Source organism: Patagioenas fasciata, chromosome 17 (genome assembly GCF_037038585.1).
Source record: "Patagioenas fasciata isolate bPatFas1 chromosome 17, bPatFas1.hap1, whole genome shotgun sequence".
Classification (NCBI taxonomy): domain Eukaryota; kingdom Metazoa; phylum Chordata; class Aves; order Columbiformes; family Columbidae; genus Patagioenas; species Patagioenas fasciata.
This window is the reverse complement of record NC_092536.1, coordinates 11,030,938-11,051,524: the sequence shown is the minus strand read 5'-3', so window position 1 is coordinate 11,051,524 and position 20,587 is coordinate 11,030,938. Positions and strand designations below refer to the sequence as shown.

The 20,587-nt window shown below is 50.1% G+C and overlaps 1 protein-coding gene across 1 annotated transcript in view; it reads left to right on the top strand.

The window, feature by feature from the left end:
* Positions 1-6,410: 6,410 nt before the first annotated feature.
* Positions 6,411-20,587, top strand: part of RBM19 (RNA binding motif protein 19) — a 63,681-nt gene continuing 49,504 nt past the window's right edge. Inside the window, exons 1-17 of the mRNA XM_065851874.2 lie at positions 6,411-6,554; positions 7,769-7,951; positions 8,535-8,666; positions 8,917-8,955; positions 9,509-9,731; positions 10,844-11,106; positions 11,609-11,683; positions 11,965-12,043; positions 12,767-12,838; positions 13,550-13,750; positions 14,720-14,850; positions 15,253-15,368; positions 16,127-16,223; positions 16,701-16,811; positions 17,514-17,714; positions 18,197-18,314; positions 19,443-19,606. Coding sequence (XP_065707946.1) covers positions 6,519-6,554; positions 7,769-7,951; positions 8,535-8,666; positions 8,917-8,955; positions 9,509-9,731; positions 10,844-11,106; positions 11,609-11,683; positions 11,965-12,043; positions 12,767-12,838; positions 13,550-13,750; positions 14,720-14,850; positions 15,253-15,368; positions 16,127-16,223; positions 16,701-16,811; positions 17,514-17,714; positions 18,197-18,314; positions 19,443-19,606 — 2,241 coding nt within the window. The 5' untranslated portion in view covers positions 6,411-6,518. The remainder of the gene's footprint in view (positions 6,555-7,768; positions 7,952-8,534; positions 8,667-8,916; positions 8,956-9,508; positions 9,732-10,843; positions 11,107-11,608; positions 11,684-11,964; positions 12,044-12,766; positions 12,839-13,549; positions 13,751-14,719; positions 14,851-15,252; positions 15,369-16,126; positions 16,224-16,700; positions 16,812-17,513; positions 17,715-18,196; positions 18,315-19,442; positions 19,607-20,587) is intronic.

The window sequence follows — 20,587 nt, the reverse complement described above, 5'->3', positions numbered from 1 at the left end:
GGGGAGTCTCAGCCAAGCCATAGCCAAATAGTGGTGGGGTGGAGGAAGGTGTGTGAGGGGGTGAGGACAAGGGGGTGCAGGACACATTGGGCACATGGGGGGCATTATTTCTGCTGGCAGAATGTGAAGGTGTTTGCTGAGGTTGGGAGGAGCATCAGCTAGGGGATAAACATTGATCTGGTGCCCACTGGAAGGATCATAGAATAGTTTGGGTTGGAGGGACCTTCCCAGCTCCTCCAGTGCCACGAGCAGGGACATCTTCACCAGCTCAGGTTGCTCAGAGCCCCGTCCAGCCTGGCCTGGGATGTCTCCAGGGATGGTTCATCCACCACCTCTCTGGGCAACCTGGGCCAGGCTCTCACCACCCTCAGGGACAACAATTTCTTCCTCATGTCTGGCCTCAATCTCCCCTGGTCTGAGCTTGTTCTCACCCAACACCTTGCCCAAATCCACCTGCTCCATGCAGATGGGCTTCCCAGCTTCTCTCCAGGGTTATCAGGAGAGAGCCTGACAGGAGATAAGAGCATCCATGGGGGAAGGTGACATCAGATAAGCTCAGCCTTAAGGCCAAGCCCACAAATTGGGCTGTCCCACATACTGCCAACTGTGTCCCTGGGATGGAGGGGAAGCTGTGAGCCGTGTCCTTGCTGTCCCCAAACCTTGGCTATCAGTCAGGAGGGGGATAATTTCTCTTTTCCACCCAGCTGTTTTTATAACAAGTGACCTTTCAACCCTCATCTCATCTGTACAGAGGTGATAAAAGTGTTAGGGCATCACTGTGAAGATGCTGAGGGGTCTGGAGCATCTTTCTGATGAGGAAAGGCTAAGAGAGTTCAGCTGGAGAAGCGAAGCTGAGAGGGATCTGATCAATGTGATCAATATCTCCAGGCTGGGTGTCAGAGGATGGACCAGACTCTGTTCAGTGGTGCCCAATGACAGGATGAGGGGCAATGGGCACAGACTGAAACACAGGAGGTTCCATCTGAATATGAGGAGAAGCTTCTTTCCTTTGAGTTACCAGAGCCTGGCCCAGGCTGCCCAGAGCAGGTGTGGAGTCTCCTTCTCTGAGACATTCAAACCTCCTCTGGATGTGATTCTGTGTGATCTGGTGACCCTGCATTAGCAGGTGGGTTGGACTGGATGATCTCCAGAGGTCCATTCAACCCCAGCCACTCTGACTCTGTGATCACTGACCTGCTTTCCCTTCAGCAGCCCCTCCCAGGGCAGGTGTGAGTGCCACAGATTTGGTATGAGGTGCAGGCAGGAGCTGGCATGGTCCCTCAACATTTGGGAGCAGGGACAGAGCTGTGGGGGTCAGAAGAAGAGGTGGAAATCCCATTGCCTGCTTTGTTGCCCCCAGGATAATACCTTGATGGGGACAGAGCCCCATGAGGCAGGTGGGAGGGACCCTTGTGCCCCTCACCCTGCACAGATCGTGCCCTTTGATGGGCCAAGGGCCACCTGCGTGTGTGGGTCGCCGGTCCAACCCCCCAGCAGGGATTAGCAGGGATGGGTTTTTGCCAAGTCCTGGCTGTCACTGTGTTCCCACCTTTGATCAGGAGCCGACATTCCTGACGTGCTCCATCTCCCACATGTTGCGCTGATCAAAGGCAGCTGTTGCCTGGACCCTCCCCTGAGTCCATTTACACACACATGCACCCCTCAAAAATACAGCAATACAAAGGGAACTGAAGGAGGTGGAAGCAGTGATGGATGGAGGAGATTCCAGGAGAGGGGCAGCAGTGTGCAAAATCCTTCTCCCTGGTCTCCTCAGGCTGGTGAGGAGACTGTGATGGGTCTAAAGATGCTGAAGCCTGGCTCAAGGCACTCTGAGGAGGAGCTGGACCTTATCTGTCACCTGAAGGAAATTTTGTAATTGGTGGGTGACAGCAATTGCCTGGACCAGCTGCAGCGCAGTTACCATCTCCTGTAGTTCAGGTGATATCAAGATGGACACTGGATGAAGGTTTCTTTGAAGCCCACTCCGCTCCCAGCAGTTCGTGTGTGCTCAATGCCGAGGTTGACACAATCCCTTTGGAGGACTGTGGATGGCTCTGCTGGGGAGACACATTGCCAGAGATGTGGGCTAAAGATGATGTTCCTCATGTGCTCATGGGCAGGGCAATGCCAAGAGGGGTTTGACCCCATGGACCATCTCCTCTGGCAGCCACCATCATCCACTGCTTCCAAGAACGAGGAAGGAGGTCTGAGACCCGCTCTGGTGGTGGCTCCTTGTCAGGGCAAGTGTGGTCCTGTCAGTTGTGTTTTGGCAGATGATTTGCTGATTATGCACATGATTTACATCTGCTCCCCCGCTCCTGTAATGCAAAGGACTTGGTCTATCTGGGTTCCCAAGTCCTTTCTGAATTCTTCGCCATAGCAAGCCTGGCTGGTGTCAACACCTTGCTTGTGCTCGGAGACCTGACAGGGGAAAGCTCTCCTGCTCTTCCTCCTTCTCACACTCACCTGCTTGTTACTTAGCATTATGGTTTCACTTTAAGGTGATGAAAAGACACAATCTCTGCCCCAAAACTGCAGACACAAAGAGGGCAGAGAACAGGACCACAGGGCATGTTTGCAGAGTGTTTCCTTAGCTGAGGGAAGCAGGTTCAGGTGAGGGTTTATCTGTTCCAAAGCCAAATTCTGCTGCTTATGGTGAGACTGCGGCAGTCGCATCCCCAAAACAAGGACAAAAGCAGCTTCTCCCTCTAGAGCATCTTCTCCCTCCAGCAGACCAGGCTGGGCAGAGTCCCAGCTGCACAGGGATGAAGACCTTCAGAGGACGGTTTGTTCTCCTGCTCCTCCCCTGGATCAGGAACTGCATTTCCAAGCATCAGCTATATCCTTAAAGGCAGCTTTTATTTCCTTTCTTTAGGACTGAGCAGGATGATTTGCTCACATGAGGAGGGTCCAGATATTTCTGGTCTCAAATCTAACATTTCCAGCAGCAAAACCAAGGATGTTTAGGCAGTGTTTCCACTGGTGCTGTTAACAGAACATCATCTGGGTGAGTGGAGTGCCTTCTTGGGGTGCTGATGCACCAAAACTAGAGAGTGAGTGTTGCTGGGTCACATTCATCCCTGTCCTTGCTGTTATCTGTGGGTTAATCAACCGAAGAAGGTCCTCAGACAGATCATAGCCCTCTGCAGCAACACTCCAAGGATGAATTTTGCCCATTTTCCACATGTAAAAGAACAGGGAGCGACTCAAGGTCTGAGTGTCAAGGGAGCTCAGCACCTCCAGTGCTCACTGCTATCGAGGGGTGTTGGGTACACTCAGTACCCCCCAACAACCCCCAAACCTTCTCGGCAGCACCCCATAAGCACCAGAAAGGCTACAGAGTGGGGATGCTGTCCCAGCAAGGGTGACCTCAGCTCAGAGCGATCTTACCTTCCCTGTTCACCTTCCCTAGTGTCCAGCTCCAGATCAGACAGGCATGAAGGGCTCCTCAGGTTGTGTTTGTCCTTCTGAAGCACGGCTGGCAGCCCCTCTCCCCAGGCTGGCTTGTCATCACAGCAGCTGTCCCACTGTCACAGCTCTGCCTGCCCAGGATGGCAGCAGTGACAAGCTGTGGCACCTGGGGAAATCGAGGAGAAACCGCTGGTGCCCCTTTGGACACCATGGCAGGGCTGTAGATCAAGAGAAGCATCTCTCTAAAGACCCCAGTAGCTTTTGCATCTGACCTCTGTCTTCTTATACTTGGGGACAGACGGGATCTGCAGCAGCTTCCTTCCTTCCAAATTACCCCTGGTGTGTTCACCTCCCAGGGCACCATGTCAGGGACCCTCTGCCCCTCCGCCCCCACCTGCCTCTCCTCACCGAGAGATGCCCCTGACACTGCGGTCCCTTGCCCTGACCCTGCTTTCCAAAGTTCAGCTGCTTTGACGGCAAGCAGCCCGTAATACCATTTTACAGCAAGGTGACCCCTGCTCTTTGGCGCTGTGCAAGCCCCTGTCCAGCCGGCTGACGAGGTGGCCACCTAACGCCTTGTGACAGGTCGGCTGGATGGAGCTTGTGGAGGGACCGCATCTTCCCCCTCCTCTCGGCGGTGGGGTTGACAGTGCTGGGTCCCCTCAGGAGTGAGGGGGGTTGGAGGAGTGAGGACAAAGGGACAGTCATTGCCTGGACCCTGCTACCTGCCCATCACACCCCACAATGTGAAGGTAACTGAGGGGACAGGAAGGCAAATTTGCTTCTCTCTCTGAATGGCACCCTGGCTGTGTGTTGATGTTGTGTCACCTTTGTCAGGCATGTCACCTCCCAGTCACGCTCTGCCTCACTGCTATAAGCCAGTTTAAGAGAGAAAACTTGGGCAGAGTTGCTTTTTCTCTCACCTTCCCATCTAGCTCCCAGTGTGGCTGCCTGTGTCCATCCTCTCCACTGATGGGGACCCCCTCCTGTGTCCCCGGGCACTGCTGCAGGGACAGTCTGTGGCATGGGGACAGGGGTATCTTACACTGGCATCATCAAAGACAATGGCTTCCAGGGGAAAAAGAAATCAAAACCAATTAATTTAGTCTCTTCCCCAGTCTGCTTTGGAGAAGGGGCTGTTTGACCTGCACCCAGTGATCCCTCCAAGCTGGCTGTGCACTGCCCAATCTACCCCCTCTCCAGGCCACGTGCCAGCAGCAGAATGGGTAAGGATGATCTCCAGGACAGATATTCAAGCACTAGGAGCTGTTTTCCAAAACCTCCCTTGAGCCTCAGTTTCCCTCTGTCTGCCCAGGGCTGGGATCTCTGATCAGAAATGAGCCCACTTTGGGGAAGGACCTTCCATGGTGCAGCAGAACCACCTGCTGAAGGAACAACTCTCTTATTTCTCTGCTGCACTGCAAATCTCTGGTTTTCCAGGAAAAAAAACCCAAAAATTGTATATATGTGTGTATATATATATATAGTTCCAACTCTCACTTTTGTGTGTGCTTCTGTATTGCATTTTTGCATCTAGGGATGGTTAAAATATGCTGTTTTCAAATACGTGAGATTAGCAAAGCATCTCCATGAACTTTGCAAAAGCCACATCACCACATAGACGCTGAGGTTTCTTTGCTAGGATGAAGAGGCAGCTTGGGCGCTTGGCTCAGCTAAGCCCTTCTCTTCCAAGCACCACTGGAGAACTGGCTCTTTCTGGTCCTGCGCAGAGGATGCAACCTCCGCAGCCAAGTGCTCACACCTGGGGAAAATCAACCCAAATTACAGGAGGGGCTGGTAGGAGGGAAATTGTCCCCAGGTGAAGTTGTAGCTGGAGGTGAGGACCTATGGAGAGTGGAATGGTTGGCTCTGGCCAGGGGACATCTTCATCCCAGCAGCACTGCTTAGGAGGCAAGGATGGTGCTGTCTGAGCAGGAGCTGGAACCGCTGCTGGCTGCGAGCAGCAGGTGAGGAGTTGATGTGGAGGGAAAGAGAGAGGAGGGCAAGTGTCTTGGAGAGGACAGGAGTGACAAGGACAAAGTCTGGTTGTGTTAGTGATGGCGTGTGGCCCTGTCAGTGCCAGCCTTGATCCCAAGTGACAGGCCTGACAGGTGGCCAAGGACAAGGCAGGAGCAGAGGGCAAGGGGGGGCTGGAGCTGGGTCCCTGGTGCCGTGACACTCAATGAAGTCCCCCTGGAAGGGGGGACATTGCCCTGGCTCTCCTTCCCTGGGCTGGGCAGGGGCAGCCACCAGTGCTGGGATAAATTGGATTTGCAGCCAAACTGGGGTGAAAAACTATCAAGTGCTGTCCTGAGCATATTCCTCTGGGAATAACGGTGTGAAACAGAGTTCAGGCTTGGGTTGATGCCTCTTGTGTAAGACAGGAGTGAAGGGCTGTGAGCGAGAGGGGATGCTTGGAGAACAGTCCCGCTTTCCCAAAGTACACTGTCCCCTCTGGCACTGGATGCTCAGGTAGGAGAGGACCCTCAGTGTTTAATAACCCTCAAGTGACTTTTCGTCTAGGATTTTTGGCCACTTTTGTCTGCCAGAGCTTCTACAACACAACATCCCCTGGCTGGGGTGTCTTTAGCTGTTCTGTGGAGAAAGCTTCTTTTCCTCAGTCCCATTCCCTGCTGCCTGGGCAGGGCGGCGGGGCACCTGCGGCTTCACCCCGCGTTAAACCCAACTCCTCGGCATCCTCCGCGGGGTTTTGCTCCGGTTCGGGGCTGCTGAGCGCGGAGCGGGCAGCGGCGGGCGCCGGGCTCCCTCCTCCGGCCCCGCGGAGCAGCGCGGCCGGGCCGGGTGGCTGCAGAGGCAGCCCCCGCAGGAACCCAGGGCTGGGCAGCGGGGTCCCCTCTGCGAGGGGGACGCACGGTCTGCCCGGGCCCTGCCCCCTTGGTGGCCGTAGTTGTGCCCCAGGCTCCTCCGCTCGGGCCAGGCCTCGCCCGTTGCCAAGACCCGGAAGCCGCCCCTGGCGCCTGCGCGGTGCGGCGCCTCGCTCACGTGACCCGACGGGAAGATGGCGGCGCCCGCGGGCCGGCGTGTTCGGCGCTGAGCGCGGCCGGGCCGCTCCAGTTTCTGTCGCCACTCCGATTTCTGTCACCGCCATGTCGCGGCTCATCGTGAAGAACCTCCCCAACGGGGTGAGCCCGCCACACGGTTGCGGCGTCTGCGGGCTAGAAGGGGCCTTCCGGGCCTAGAGCTGGGTGTGAGGGGACACGCTGGGGGCTTGTGGGCAGCGAGAGGCCTCGGAAGGGAGGGGGCCCTCGGGGTGGTGGGGACGAGGGTGAGGAGGGAGATCCTTTGGGAGAGAGGGTGCTCGGTTCGTGGTGAGAGAGGAAGATGTGGTGGGGTGGCCGGGGGAAGGGAACACAGGAGGGAAGATGTGCTGGGTCCTTGTGGGAGAGTGGGGAGGCAGCTTTGGAGCAGGATGGTGGGGGGGCCCAGGCAGGAAGTGCCCCAGGAGGGGTCAGGGAGTTGCCCTGGTGGGGAGGCAGAGTGCGGGGCAGCAGCTGGGGAGGCCGCCCGGGATGGGAGTGCAGACCTCCAGGGTGGGGGACAGGAGCTTGTGGCCGCTGCCCTGCTCTAGTTCTCCAGGAGCTGGGTGCGGGTGTTCACTGCGCTGCTTTGCCACCATCTGCATCCCCTGGAAGGGTGTCGCTGTCCCTGTGGTTGAACTGGGAGCTGGACTGTGGGAGACCAATGCTGTGGGGCCCGGGGCTCCCCCGGAACTGGTGCAGCCTTTAGCTGTGGGGGCATTGCAGACAGAGCTGTGCATGTAGTGGATTCATGGAGGTGAAATGGTTTTCTAGCTGATGTGTGAGGAGAGGCTGAGCGAGCTGGAGCTGTTCAGCTGGAGAAGAGAAGCTGAGAGGGATCTGATCAGTACTGATAAATATTTCCAGGGTGACGTTAAGGGGATGGGACCTGACTCCTTTTAGTGGTGCCCAACAATAGGATGAGGGGTGACAGGCACAGAATGAAACACAGCAGGTTCCATCTGAATATGAGGAGAAACTTCTTTCCTTTGAGGTGCCAGAGCCTGGCCCAGGCTGCCCAGAGCAGGTGTGAAGTCTCCTCTGCAGACATTCAAACCCACCTGGACCGACCTGTGTGATCTGCTCTGTGACCCTGCGTTAGCAGGCGGGTTGGACTGGGGGATCTCCAGAGGTCCCTGCAACCCCAACCAGTCTGTGATTCCGTGTTTTGTGGGTTTTTTTAATCGATGTTGCCACAACACAGTGCTATTCCTACAGCACTTTGGAAACCCTCTGATAGCAAATGTTTTGCTTTGGACCCAAAACATCTGTCATTGCATTGCTGATTTGCCCTACCCTTTTCCTTCCTCGATTCCCAGATGAAGGAAGAGCGCTTTCGGAAGCTGTTTGCCGCCTTTGGCACTCTGACTGATTGTTGCTTGAAGTTCACCAAAGATGGCAAGTTCCGGAAATTTGGCTTCATTGGTTACAAGTCTGAAGATGAAGCTCAAATGGCACTGAACCACTTCAACAGAAGTTTCATAGACACTTCCAGAATCACAGTGAGTTCATCCTTAAAAATATCATCTTTAGATTCTTAAGAAAGTTTGTCATTAGAGATTTTGGTAGTCTTAGGGGTGAACAGCCAGGGGCTGAGAAAGCCTGGAGATTAAGTCCTGTGCAGCAAAACAGCAAAACCTGAGACTGGGCCTTGTTGCTGGGGTCTCAAGCAGGTACTGGGTTCAGCTGGGCTGTGTTTGTGCAGTGGCAGTGATTTTGGTGCTGGTCAGAACAGCAGTGCCAGGTTTTGAGCTGTCATACTCTGAACTTTTGAACATGAGGTCATTTTTCATATAAGTCAATTTATCTCGCTGCTGTGGACAGAGGATGGTTTATGATAAGCAGGATAACTTGTTTGATTGTGCTTAAATGAGCACAGCGAACTGTTCCCCATGTGCACTGAACATGTAGCCCTGTGTTTTTTAAAATGAACATCTGAACGGAGTTGCTTGGTCTTCCCCTGCACATGTATCCCCCATCCCATCAGGGTTATTAAGACTTGTTCCTGAATGAGGCTTATCCAGTAGTTACAGAAACAGACTGTTGAATGTATGTTTAATTAAAGATCTGATTTATTCTTTTCAGGTGGAGTTATGCAGGGCTTTTGGTGACCCTTCAAAACCCAAAGCCTGGAGTAAGCACTCTCAGAAGGCTCCTGCCTCAGAAAAACAGCCCGAGAAACCTGTGAGAAGTGCAGCTCCTGCATGCACAAAGAGAGTGAGTCTGACTCGTTTCTTTGAGGCTCTGGTGTGTGTTGGGGACTTGGAAGAGAGAAGAGTGGCCCAGTGTGTGGGGAAGGGGACAGAGCAGCTGGGACAGTGGGTGTTGGAGTCCTGGTTATGACATTTTCTGCCTTAGGATCTGTGTTCCCTGTAGTGTTAAGTTACCTGAGAAATTACCTTGGCTGTTCTTCTTATAATCCTTTCTAAAAATGCCTTTTTTTTTTTTTTTTTTTTTTTAATTCTAGGATAAAAAGAAAAAAGATCCAACAGAAAACTTAAAGCAGGTGAGTTGAGGTTAAATTGCAATCCCTACATTCTTTCTAGCTTTATTTTTAAGAGTGAGAGCTGAGTAACTCTTGCTAATTCAGCGAGGTGTATGATTTAACCAACTCCATGACAGTCCAATTCTGCTGTAACAAACCATGATTTCAATGATCCCAATGCTGGGGACCGATTTTTTTTTAATTGTCATTTACTCCTGTGTGAGCGCACACTGCATTCAGGACAACCCTGTTTGAACAATTCTGGTTTTTAACCATACATGAGTGTTGTTAGGTTTACTTCTACATTTTTTCCTTTTTGATTTTTTTTTTTAAGTACTTTCTAAACATCAATTACAAAAAAGAAATAGTAGGACTGACGGATATTGAGAAGACTTTAGTTGTTTAAATGTTCACCTTGTAAGTATAAAGGGGACTCCCCTCTTAGTGATTTTTTTTTTTTTTTTTAATATTACTAGAAGTGAGATTAAATCTTTGCTTTCGAACGCACTACTAGCTCTCCTGTGTCTGTCCTCACAGCTTGTCTGATTTATTTATTTATTTATTTATTTAACAGCTGGAAGAAGATAAAACATTCCAGGAGTTCTTGGTGGTTCATCAGAAACGGTCTCAGGTGGCCACTTGGGCTAATGACACTTTGACAGAGGAGCCCAAGAAGGGGAAATCCAAGGCAGCAGATGATTATCTCAACTTTGACTCGGATGAGTCTGAGGAGCTGAGTGAAGAGGAGGAGGAGGAGGATGGGAATGAACCCTCTGAAAATGAGGAGGGCACTAAAGGTACCAAAAGGGTCAATCACCCATTGTGTGTCTTTGTCCCAGGGAATGTGGGAGCAGGTGTGTTGATGGGACCTAACTCGGCGTCCTGCCTCCAAATGGAGATGTTGTAATCGGGAAAGTGGCTTCTCCTGCATGAGACTCGTTCTATGTGCTGTGGATCCATGGACATTTTCCTAGATTTGAGGAAATGTGGGAAATGCAGCTTCTGGTATTAAGGAGGCAGCATTTCTGCTTTCCCCTGGGTCCGTAAGTCAGTGTCTAGGGAAAAGTAATAGGACAAACATCTGCATCTTTTCCTTCAATGCTCTCCTGGCCTTCAGCTGCTTTCATCTACAGGATTTCCAGAGCTAGGTGTGGTTTCTGTGTATTTAGTAACCTGTAGCTGATATCTGTGAACTTGTCTGCTCTGCCTTTGGTACATATTTCTGGAAATGCTGATGTATCCTTGAGCTGATGGGACTGGACAGAGTGGGATATCTTGGAGCCTGAAAGGAAAACTGTATCTCATGGAGTAATGGGTAAACTTGGAAGACCTGAGAAATCTGGGCTGCAGTCTGGTGTATGTCTTCTTAGAATCCCGTGTCCCTGCAGAAGCGATGAATGTGGTTTTGGAGCCTTTCTGCCTCCCCACGTGGTATTTCCTTATGCTGCTCTCTTGGAGTGAATGGCGCTTTACCTCCTGTTCTTCATCTCTCTTGGGTAACTGAAACGTAGGTGTGATCAGTTGATCTTTGTTGGATGGAGTGCATTGGAGAAACAACTTCTTCTCTCCTTTGTCCTGCAAAACTAAACTGAATGCTCAAAAACCTTCTCTGGGGTCTGCTTGAAGTATTTAGATAAAAAGGAGACAAAATACTCTGCCATGGAGTTCCTCAAGCTCCTTTCTGATTTGTTTTATACATGAACTGTTGCTTTGAAAAACAGTGATCCAGACTGTCAGTCTGGAAGTGCTGAGATAAAATTGGTCTGCTATTCTCAAGCCTTTTCTTCACGTGGAAGGGGTAGAGGAGAGGAAGCTGGTTCTTATGATTATGTTAGTTCTCAGGTAAAACCTGGCTGGGATAGAGCAGCAGCATCTGTGTGAAAAAAAACTTCTGTGGTCTCTCTGACAGCAAAGAAAGGAGGGAAGAAGGCAGCTACCAGCAAAGACCTCTCAGATATGGATTACCTGAAATCTAAAGTGGTGAAGGATTCTTCCTCCTCATCCAGTACAGAGGGCGAAACGGACAGTGAGGAGGGGGAAAGTGAGAGCGAGGAGGATTCAGGCATCGCAGAAACCAACGGCACCCACACAGGGAAAAGAGGGAAGCCAAAAACCCAACAAACACACCAAGAGGTGCCAGTGCAGAAGAAGACAAAAGGATCTGCACTAGAGGTAAAGCTGAATTAGACTTTTGTCTTATCTAAAGCAGGAGCTTGATGGGATACGTGTGTCTGTCAGTCACTCCAGGGATGAGCTGGAAGCCCAAGGTCTGCGGGACCCCCAGGTACCAGCTGTCTTGGCTCACTGAGGGAGCTGTTACAAAAATTTACTGGATCTCCTCTTAGTGCTGATTGAATTCACTCCTCCAGAAAAGGGGGCACTTCCCAACAAGTGCTATTAGTGCCCTTTTCAGAGGCTTTTCTATTTCTCCTCTGTCCGTCTCTGCAGGAAACACTGTTCTGCAGAAATTGGATTTTAGAGACTGGGTTTGACTATCCCAGCCAAACCTCATGGCCTCACCTGGCACCTCCTGCCCAGGCTGTGAGAATCTCTTGATAGCATCTCCCACTTTTCAGCCTCCTGCTTGTGGATAAGACCAGCTCATTGTGCTGTGACTTGCTGGTTTTCACTCAGCTTTTATTTCTTTTTTTTTTTTTTCTATCCTTCTGTCCAGAACCGAGGCAGCTCATCAGAAACCAGCACACCACACACAGTGAAACTTCGTGGTTTCCCCTCCAACATCACTGAGGTAGGCTTTGTTATAGAGCCAGGAATGGAAACTCAAAGGTGTTTTCAGGGGTGTTTTCAGTGTGCAGTTTGGCACCATTTTTGCAGAGGTTTCTGTCCTCACTTAGGGAGATGTTTTGAGGGTTGTATGTGTGGTTGGGGAGACTTTTGGACTGGCTTTGTGCAAGGATGTTGTATGTTGCGTGTAGCATTTTTATAGCGTACATAAAAAACCGTGAGTCTGAAATGTGCTGCTTCCTGTATCTGAGAATTCATTTAAACAATTAACAATTCTTTGTGCAGCAAAAGATTCGTGACTTCTTCTTCCCTCTGAAGCCGGTGGCAATCCGGATAGGGAAAAAAGCCCGGGGGAAAAATTCAGGTAATGTCTGTGTGTGGAAGGGGGGTTGCTCTGTGAGTTGGATGACCTCTCAGTCACACCTCTGCTCTTGCCACCTGCAATTCCAAATTGCTGCCTCATGTCCTGATTCTCACAGACCTTTTAGTGACTTTGCAGCTCATCTGCCCTACTTGCTGTCTGCAAGGCAGAATGTGTTTGCTGTGCTTCCTCAGGAGTAGCAGCAGGAGCCTTCTCTTTCATCTGCCTCCAGAACTTTCCTAAACATCCCAAGCCAAGGAAAGTTTTTTTTACCTCTGGGATAACTGCAGCAGCACCCGGAGGCTTTGCTGACCTGTACATATTGGCTGCAGAGCAGCCTTTGCTGCAGCTCCTGGAGGTACCACCCATCAGAAGAAGTGTGGAGCAGGTCCTCAGAGCTGGCAGGGAACTTTGCTTTATGCTGTTTTCCTTTTGTTGCCTACCAGCAGATGTATTAAACCTTTATCTTTATGCTTGTAGGCTCCTGTGAAAGCCTACTTCAGCTGTTAAATCGGGCTGCTCTGGTTTGCATGTAGAGAACAAGCATTTAAAAGGCAGCTTTCCAGTCTGCCGTGGCTATTTTCAGGCTGATTGAAACTTTAATAGGAGCAGAATGCTTTATCTATAGGAATCTATATTAAAGAAAGTCCAATTCACCCTTAATTAGCCAATTAGTGGTTGTGTGTTCCCCACATGGTGCTCAGTTGAACCTTTCCTTCCTCCAAGGTTACGTCTTTGTTGACTTGAAGAGTGAAGCAGACATGCAAAGGGCCTTGAAGCGGAAAAAAGAATACCTGGGTAAGGGCTGTTTGTTCCCTCTTGCTCTGGCTGATGTGAATGGCCGGGTGCTCAGCTGCTAGAGTGTTCGCTGCAGAAGTATCTGCCCTTGTTTCAGTTTTTCCCAGACAGATGGTGGGGGTGGTTTCCCCTGCTCAGCTGACACAGGATAAACCAAGAGCAGCACAGAACTGGCAGGGGACTGAGCTGTGTGTGCATCTTGCTCTTTGGCCCTCGATTTTGGTCGTGTTCTTGAAGCCTATCTTGCTCTTAAAATAAAAAAACCGATAATTTTTGTAATAATGAATTCAAAATGATATTGTTTAAATCTAGTTGTGATAGTGCAGGGGATTTGTGCAAATGATTCTATAAGCCTGTGTTTGAAACCTGTGCTTGACCTCGTCCTTAGTGGAACTACTAGATTTATATTTGCAAAAATCTTATGCAGAATAAGAGTATCTGCTTGGAAGCCTGTGGACAGGGTGGGCACGGGCAGAAAGGCTGGAGCTCTCTCAAAAGAAGGGAAACTGGGGTTGTCTAGCAAATGTTATCTTGGTTTTTATGAAGACTTACGTCTTGCAGCTCCCATTCCCCCTTTTTCTTTTTAAATCAGACAGAGTTCTGCTCAAAGCTTCTGTCACTACTGTAAGCCCAGGCTCCTTATGCACCGATGTTGTTTGCCTATGGCCTTGGAAAGCAACTAACCTGCTTCTGTGTGTGTTTGGAGATTAGGTGGCCGATGCATCGAGGTATTCCGATGCAGAAATACCCCCAAAGAAACTGTTCCAGCCAAACCTGATAACCAACCGTGGCAAAGAATATTGAGGGATGATGAGGAAGAGGAGGACCTGGCTGAATCAGGGAGGCTCTTTGTCAGGAATCTTCCCTTTACTAGCACTGAGGAGGACTTGGAGAAGGTCTTTTCCAAGTACGGTAAGTATTTGCTCTGGGACTTGCAGGGCTATGTGTTTCCTCTGTGCACACAGAGGTTTTCTTGCTGGTTGTGAATGGACAAAACTCCGTGTCCCACAGCTCTTGAGTATGGACCGAATCCTATCATCTTTATTCCCTGGTGTGTGGCTGCTTGGCTGTGACACCGGTGCTGGCTCTGTGGAGGTTTAGATTCGATATTAGGAAGAATTTCTTCCTGGAAAGGGTTGTTGGGTATTCGAACAGGCTGCCCAGGGCAGTGGTGGAGTCACCATCCCTGGAGGTGTTGGACAGATGTGGAGATGAGGTTCTCAGGGACATGGGTTAGTGCCAGGGGTGGGATAACAGTTGGACTTGATGATCTTGAGGGTCTTTTCCAACCCAAATGATTCTGTGATTCTGTGCTTCTTTGCATGAAGCATGTACCGCTGTGTGCACCTGCCCTCTGCCCTTTTTGCAAGGGAACCAAAAGCACCTGCCGCATGAAATACTGATCATTCGGATTTCTAGATACTGTAGGTAAGAGGTGAATCTCTGAGATACATCTCAAATTCATGTTCGTGTTTGGCGTGTCAGGTGGAAGCTTGAAGCTTCCCTTTTCTAGCTCAAAGTTACACAAATTTAAGGTTGTCTTAGCATTAGTGTCCTGGGCAGAGAGAGAAGGTTGGTTGTCAAAATCTTTATTCCTCACTGAAGGTAAATGCAGCTACTCAGAGCTTGCCTGGTTTGTCTTGTGTGTCAAAGCCCTGTGAGCTGCCACATGGTGTGCAACCTGACTTGGGGTGCTTTTTCTGGGCCTGCTATGTCATTCTGTAGCTCCTCACCCAGGCTGGTGGGTGCTGCACACCCTCTGCAATATTCAGAGCTGCTTCCTGGCTCCGTTCCTCCCTGGCTTTGCTAGGAGGTGCCAGTTCAGAGTGTGTGGTGGCCATGTGAGGACATGTCTCACAGAAGGGCCTTGTCTGTTTGCAGGACCCCTCTCGGATATCCATTTCCCTATTGACAGACTGACCAAGAAACCTAAAGGGTTTGCTTTCGTCACCTATATGATTCCTGAGCACGCTGTGAAGGCCTACGCAGAACTGGATGGGCAAGTGTTCCAGGTACGGTGACGGGTGGTTTTCCTGCACTGTTGGACCACAGCAGGTGGGAATATCTGTTAGAAACGTGCCCAAGTGTTCACTTGTGTGCTTTGCTGGAAAGGTTGAATCCTTCTGCCTCACAATATGGGAACACAGTTGCTTTTGGTACAGTACCCTGGTTTGAACAGCCTTGTAGGTACCAAAACCTGAGCTAGAGGTGGAGAGGGAGATCTGAGGCTCAGTCTCTCACAGTATGTGGTTACTCTGACTTGCTGTCACGTCTCCTTTGGGAAGGAAGGTTCCCTCCTTCCACTTATGCTGCTCGACTAGGAAAGGTGCCAGAAAATTTCCTCCCCTCTGCTTAGCTCGTGGATTTCTGTGTGTTATTTCAGAGCCGCCGGACCTGTTCTTTCTTTCTTTTAGGGCAGAATGATGCATCTTTTACCATCCACAATCAGGAAGGAAAAAATCGAAGGTGCAGATGGGTCTTCCTCCTACAAAAAGCGGAAAGACGCCAGGGACAAAGCCAACAGTGCCAGGTACAGAGGTCACCTGTAGTGGAGCAAGGCAACACAACCTGCCAAGTGTCCAAGAGGCAGGAATGCACATGGGGCCTTTGCAGGGCCTGTAGATATAGATTACTGAAGCCAATTAAGCATTTGTTGTGCAGCTGTTTCCTTTCTCTCTTATCTGCTTGATTCCTTTGTCCAAGTAGCTCTGGTAGTTGAGTGAACAGCAAAAACTGAGAGAAACATGGGTTTGAATGGCTTTGTGTATGGCTTTTTCTCTGGTGTCTAATAAAAGTTGGTCAGCTGTAATTCTTTAGGGCAGTGGTTTCAGATCAGTCAGGTATTTCTCTTCTACTTATCCACCTGAATTTCCAAAACTTATAGGAACTTTTTTCTTTCTCTGTGACCAATTAGTTTGAAAGTGGCTGATCCTTTCTAACTTGAAGGGAAAGGGATGCACCTTGCATGAGCTTTGTGCTTTTAGGAAACCAGTTGAAGAAAACATCTGTTTCTGTGAGCCAAGATAGGAACTTCCAGCTGTAACTGCAGAACTCCAGGCAGTGACCTCCAGGGAAGCAAAGCGAAGCTGCCTCCGGTGCTGCCTTTCTGTTCGCGCACTGGCCGTGTTTCCATCATCCTGTCTCTTCTCTAAGATTGTTCCATCCTTCTTTCCCTTTAACTCTTCACTCTGGTGGAATTCAAAGCTGTTTTTACCCAGGACTGTTGAGAGGCACCAGTGGAAAAATGAACTGGATGACTCTGAACCTGACTCTCCATTCTCTTTCCAGCTCTCACAACTGGAACACGCTCTTTGTGGGGACAAATGCCGTGGCTGATGCCGTCGCTCAGAAGTACAATGCTTCCAAAAGCCAAGTGCTGGATCATGTGAGTTGGGTTATTGAGCAGCTGGGGTGGGAGATGATTTCCCTATCAGTTACCTCGTGCCGAGGTCCTGTCTGATCTTGTGCAACAGAAGCCTCTGTGTATCCACAAACACCACACAGGCTGAGAGATCAGTGGTGCTGTAGCCTCCCTGTGGGATCTGAGCCTAACAATCCATTGTCACTGGAAGACAAAGTCACATTCCCAGCTCTCCTGCCCATTAATTTTGCATTTCTACATAACTAGTTGTTAGCTCAGATCCTTCCTGGAAACTGCATTTTGCCTTGGGAAGCATTCTGACTCCAACAGCAAAACTCCCAGCAGCTTCAGAGCAGCTGGAGCATCTTACCTACATGCTCTCTGCCAAATTCCCTTTGCATGTGCTTATGGGAGCAGCAGGTGCCCAGCATCTAACTGGATCAGGTGCTTTACTTCCCTCTTTTTTAGTTTTGTCACATTGTCGCTTGATCTTGCCTGCAGGAGAGTAAAGACAGCGTGGCGGTGAGGGTCGCCCTGGGAGAAACCGAGCTGGCCCAGGAAATTCGTCGGTTCCTTGTTGAAAACGGAGTCAGCCTGGATTCCTTCAGCCAGGTGAGATGCTCAGCTAGAGGCAGCAGCATGGACCTGCATCTTCTATGTGGTGGCCTAGTCCTAGTGTCCTCAACTCTCTTAGAAATTAGCAATTAACTCCTCAGTGTCTAGCAGAATTGGACCCTTACGTGGGTCAGGAAATTTTCTGTCCATTTGAAAATGCAACTGCCTTCAGGATTGTTGAAATATGTGTTGTGATGGCTTATAGTATGATGGTCGGTGTGCTGTAGGCAGAGGAGGAGTTCCGTGTCTACACCAGGGTGGATCTGGAGCTGAAGCCTCCATGCACAAACGTTTGTGGAGCAGGAGTCGTCATACTAGGACGTGAATCTCAGAATCATGGAAGGGTTTGGGTTGGAATGAACCTTAAAGATCATCTTGTTCCACCCTCTTGCCATGAGCAGGGACATCTTCACTAGCTCAGGTTACTCAGAGCCCCATCCAGCCTGGCCTGGGATGTCTCCAGGGATGGTTCATCCACGACCTCTCTGGCCAACCTGGGCCAGGCTCTCACCACCCTCATGGTGAACCCTCTTATAGGGAGTGTTTTCTAAATGGCTCTTGGCCCTCTTGGATCCTGGGAAGGGGTGACACAGAGTAAGAGAGCACGGCATGCTTGGTCTGAAATCTTCAGTCAGTAAGATACTGGGTTTTGCTTTTTTAAATCTAATCTCCCCCTTTTTCCCCTGTGGAATGTGGCAGGCTGCTGCTGAGCGGAGCAAAACGGTGATCCTGGTCAAGAACCTCCCTGCCGGCACCAGCGTGGCAGAGCTGGAGGACGTCTTCAGCAAACACGGCAGCCTGGGTCGGGTGCTGCTGCCGGAGGGAGGCGTCACAGCCATCGTGGAGTTCCTGGAGCCAACAGAGGCCAAGCAGGCGTTCATGAGGCTGGCCTACTCCAGGGTGAGCATGGATGTCGACTGCTTGGGCAGCTGCAGAAAGGAGCACTTGCTGCAAATGTGAAACACAGAAGACTTTTGAGGGAAATGAGTTATCCCAGAGACTGCTGTTACTCTAACCCTTGGAGTTAAGGAGGTGCCTGGTGCATCCTGTGCAGCAGTGGCTGAGCAGAGCTCTCAACCTGCACAAGACAGCTGTACAAGGGGGCAGTGACACATGTAGAAAAGCCTTGGTGACCTGGAGAGCGTTTCTTTCACCTCTCGTAGTACAGGAGCGGGGTACATGGTTGACTGTGGTCCTTTGAGAGGCTGGATACAGACTCTCCTTTGGTGAAAGAAGGTTTAGCCAGCTTGAAAGAGTTGCTCAGCTTTTCCACTATTGTTTTCCATTACAGAGTTGAGAGGAAAATAAAGCCAAGAGCTGTTTTTTATTCCCTTCGATCCTTACCTGCTGCTCTTCATGGCTCTCCTGTGTTCTCTTTACAGTTTCATTCTGTGCCGTTGTATCTGGAATGGGCTCCAATGGGTGTCTTTGTCAACCCCACCCCTCCGAAAAAAAGCCCTGAGGCTCCAGAAAAGGAAGGCAAAGCAAAGCCAGTACCTGGTAAGAGTAAGACCTTGGGACAGAGTAGGATGTTAATGCCAAAGGGAGATGCATAGTTTGCCCCTTCTGAGCACAGCATTGGCTGTGCTGGGGGGATGAAACTGCTCTAAAAGCCAAGTGGTTGAACAAAGAAAGGAAGGAATTGGTGAGTCAGGGGTGAGAGTTTGTGTGTACTCTCTGGTTTCTAGTAAGGGCCTCGTCCCACTGCAGGTGCTGCTTCAGTGTGGGATCCAACAGGTGGGATCCTCACCCTCCTGCCTGTGTGAAAGCTCAGTAGCTTTGAGGCTTCTTCATCATGTTAGGTACAGTAGAAATTATAAAGCCATTTTAGAAGTTGGGAAGAGAGGGAAATAGATGGATGCAGAGAGTCAAAAGGCAGTTGCCAAATCCTTCCTCCTTGCTAAGAGCAACCTCTAATACCAGCAGATTTGCCCATTGTCCAGGTTTCTGTTCACCTTCCAGCTGTGGGCAGGAGCTCGCAGCTCTGTGGTGGGGCTTTGGTGCCCCAGAGGAAAGTTTTGTGCTGTCTACTGAATTGCAACTTGATTACTTGGTTTTCTTTTTATGGTTTTGCCTTTGCAGAATCCCAGAGCAAGGTTTGTACAGAGGAGTGTGCATTGCTGTTGGCCTGAGTGAGGTTTGTGGGCCAGGGAGTAGAAACCCATGGCCCTAGAAGTGCTAATGCTGTAGCGAAGCCCTTTAAGACCACAACCAGTGTTCTGGGTGCAGTTCTTCATTGCCCTCAGTATGTGTTTGGGATTTTATTTAACATGCTGTGGGTATATATTGGTGAGAGTTGGGGTTTTGGGCAGCACAGAAGGATCCTCAAGCACATTTTGGGGGCCCTTATTCAGCAGGTGTCTGGCTGGGTTTGGTGTGTGGGTGTCTGAGTGCTGGAGAAACAGTTTGTGGAGTTTCTGCACTCAAAGAATAGGTGATATTTTGGCATCCACTGGGTTATGTTCATATACTCTGAACCTGTGTCAGTCCATGTCCACCTACAGAGAGCCAGTAGAGAAGTGGCCTGTTCCTGCTGGAGCTGTAGCTTCTTCAGCTGGGGCAGGGGACAACCTCCCCCAAAACTTGAGTGTTATTCCTTGTAAAGTTGGATTTATTCTTTTGTTTCAGATCATGACGCCGACTCAGCTGTAAAGGGCTCAGAGGAAACGGCAGCACGGGAAGAAGAGGAAGAAGAGGAGGGGGAGGAGGAAGAGGAAGAAGAAAGTATTCCAGGGTGTACTTTGTTCATCAAAAACCTCAACTTTGCTACCACAGAAGACACACTGAGGGAGGTGAGCCATAGGTGGAGCAGAGGGGAACTGGTTTTGCTTAGCATGGTCTGCTCAGATGGAGCAGGAGCAGGTCGAGCATGTGCTTGGGGTCCAGACTGAGATGCCTGGTGGAGCAAAGCTTTGGGGTTTCAGGCATCAATTAGACAAACATATCTGAAACAGTTTTGATGGAGTTTAATCCAACTCGGGAAAGGCGGAGGCAGTAGTAAATCTTTTAAGACTCGATTCCCCTGCTTTCTGTGATGTTTCTCCTTGGGAAAAGCACTTTTGCAGCTTCAGTGCTGCTTTGGGTGTTAAGACAATAAATAAATAAATGATAGTTTTGCTGAGATGTGCTTTTTATCTAAGCTTCTACCCACATTGAGCTGTCTGTGCTGCTTTACCTCAGCAAAGCACTTGGGAGAGATGGTAACGTTTTTAAAGGGATGTTAATAGCAAAATAGGGAAAAGCAACAGGGAGTTCCCATCTCTGCCACTTTTTGTAGCCATATGAAAAGCCACATTTTGTGGCCCAAAAACACTGATGCAATGTCAGTCCATCGTGGACCCAAGCACCCCTACTTTGGGACTGCTGTACTAGTACAGACCTGGTCTGGTTGAGTCTGGGAGCAAATGTGAATGTTCAGAGGAGAACTGAGACTTGTCCTTGCTGCTTTTTCTGCCTTCGGGCTCCAGTTTTCTGAAGGAGTTGAATTAATTGTCACTGTAAGGCATCACCCTGCATGGCTGTGGAAGGAGCCATATCCAAGGGACATCACAGGATTCACCTCCCACCAAGGTCCTTTCTTGGGTGTGAGGGCATCTTGTAACCCACAGTGTTCCTCCAGAGCCGCCCCAGATCCCTGTGCGGTTTCTGAGGAGTGATGGAGGATTTCTGGGAACGTGTTTATTGATTTCTTTAAAAGTCTGCGTTTATGTGGGTGTATATTTGTACAGAAATAATTTTATAAGACACAGCTGCACTGATGGCTTGTCAGGTGT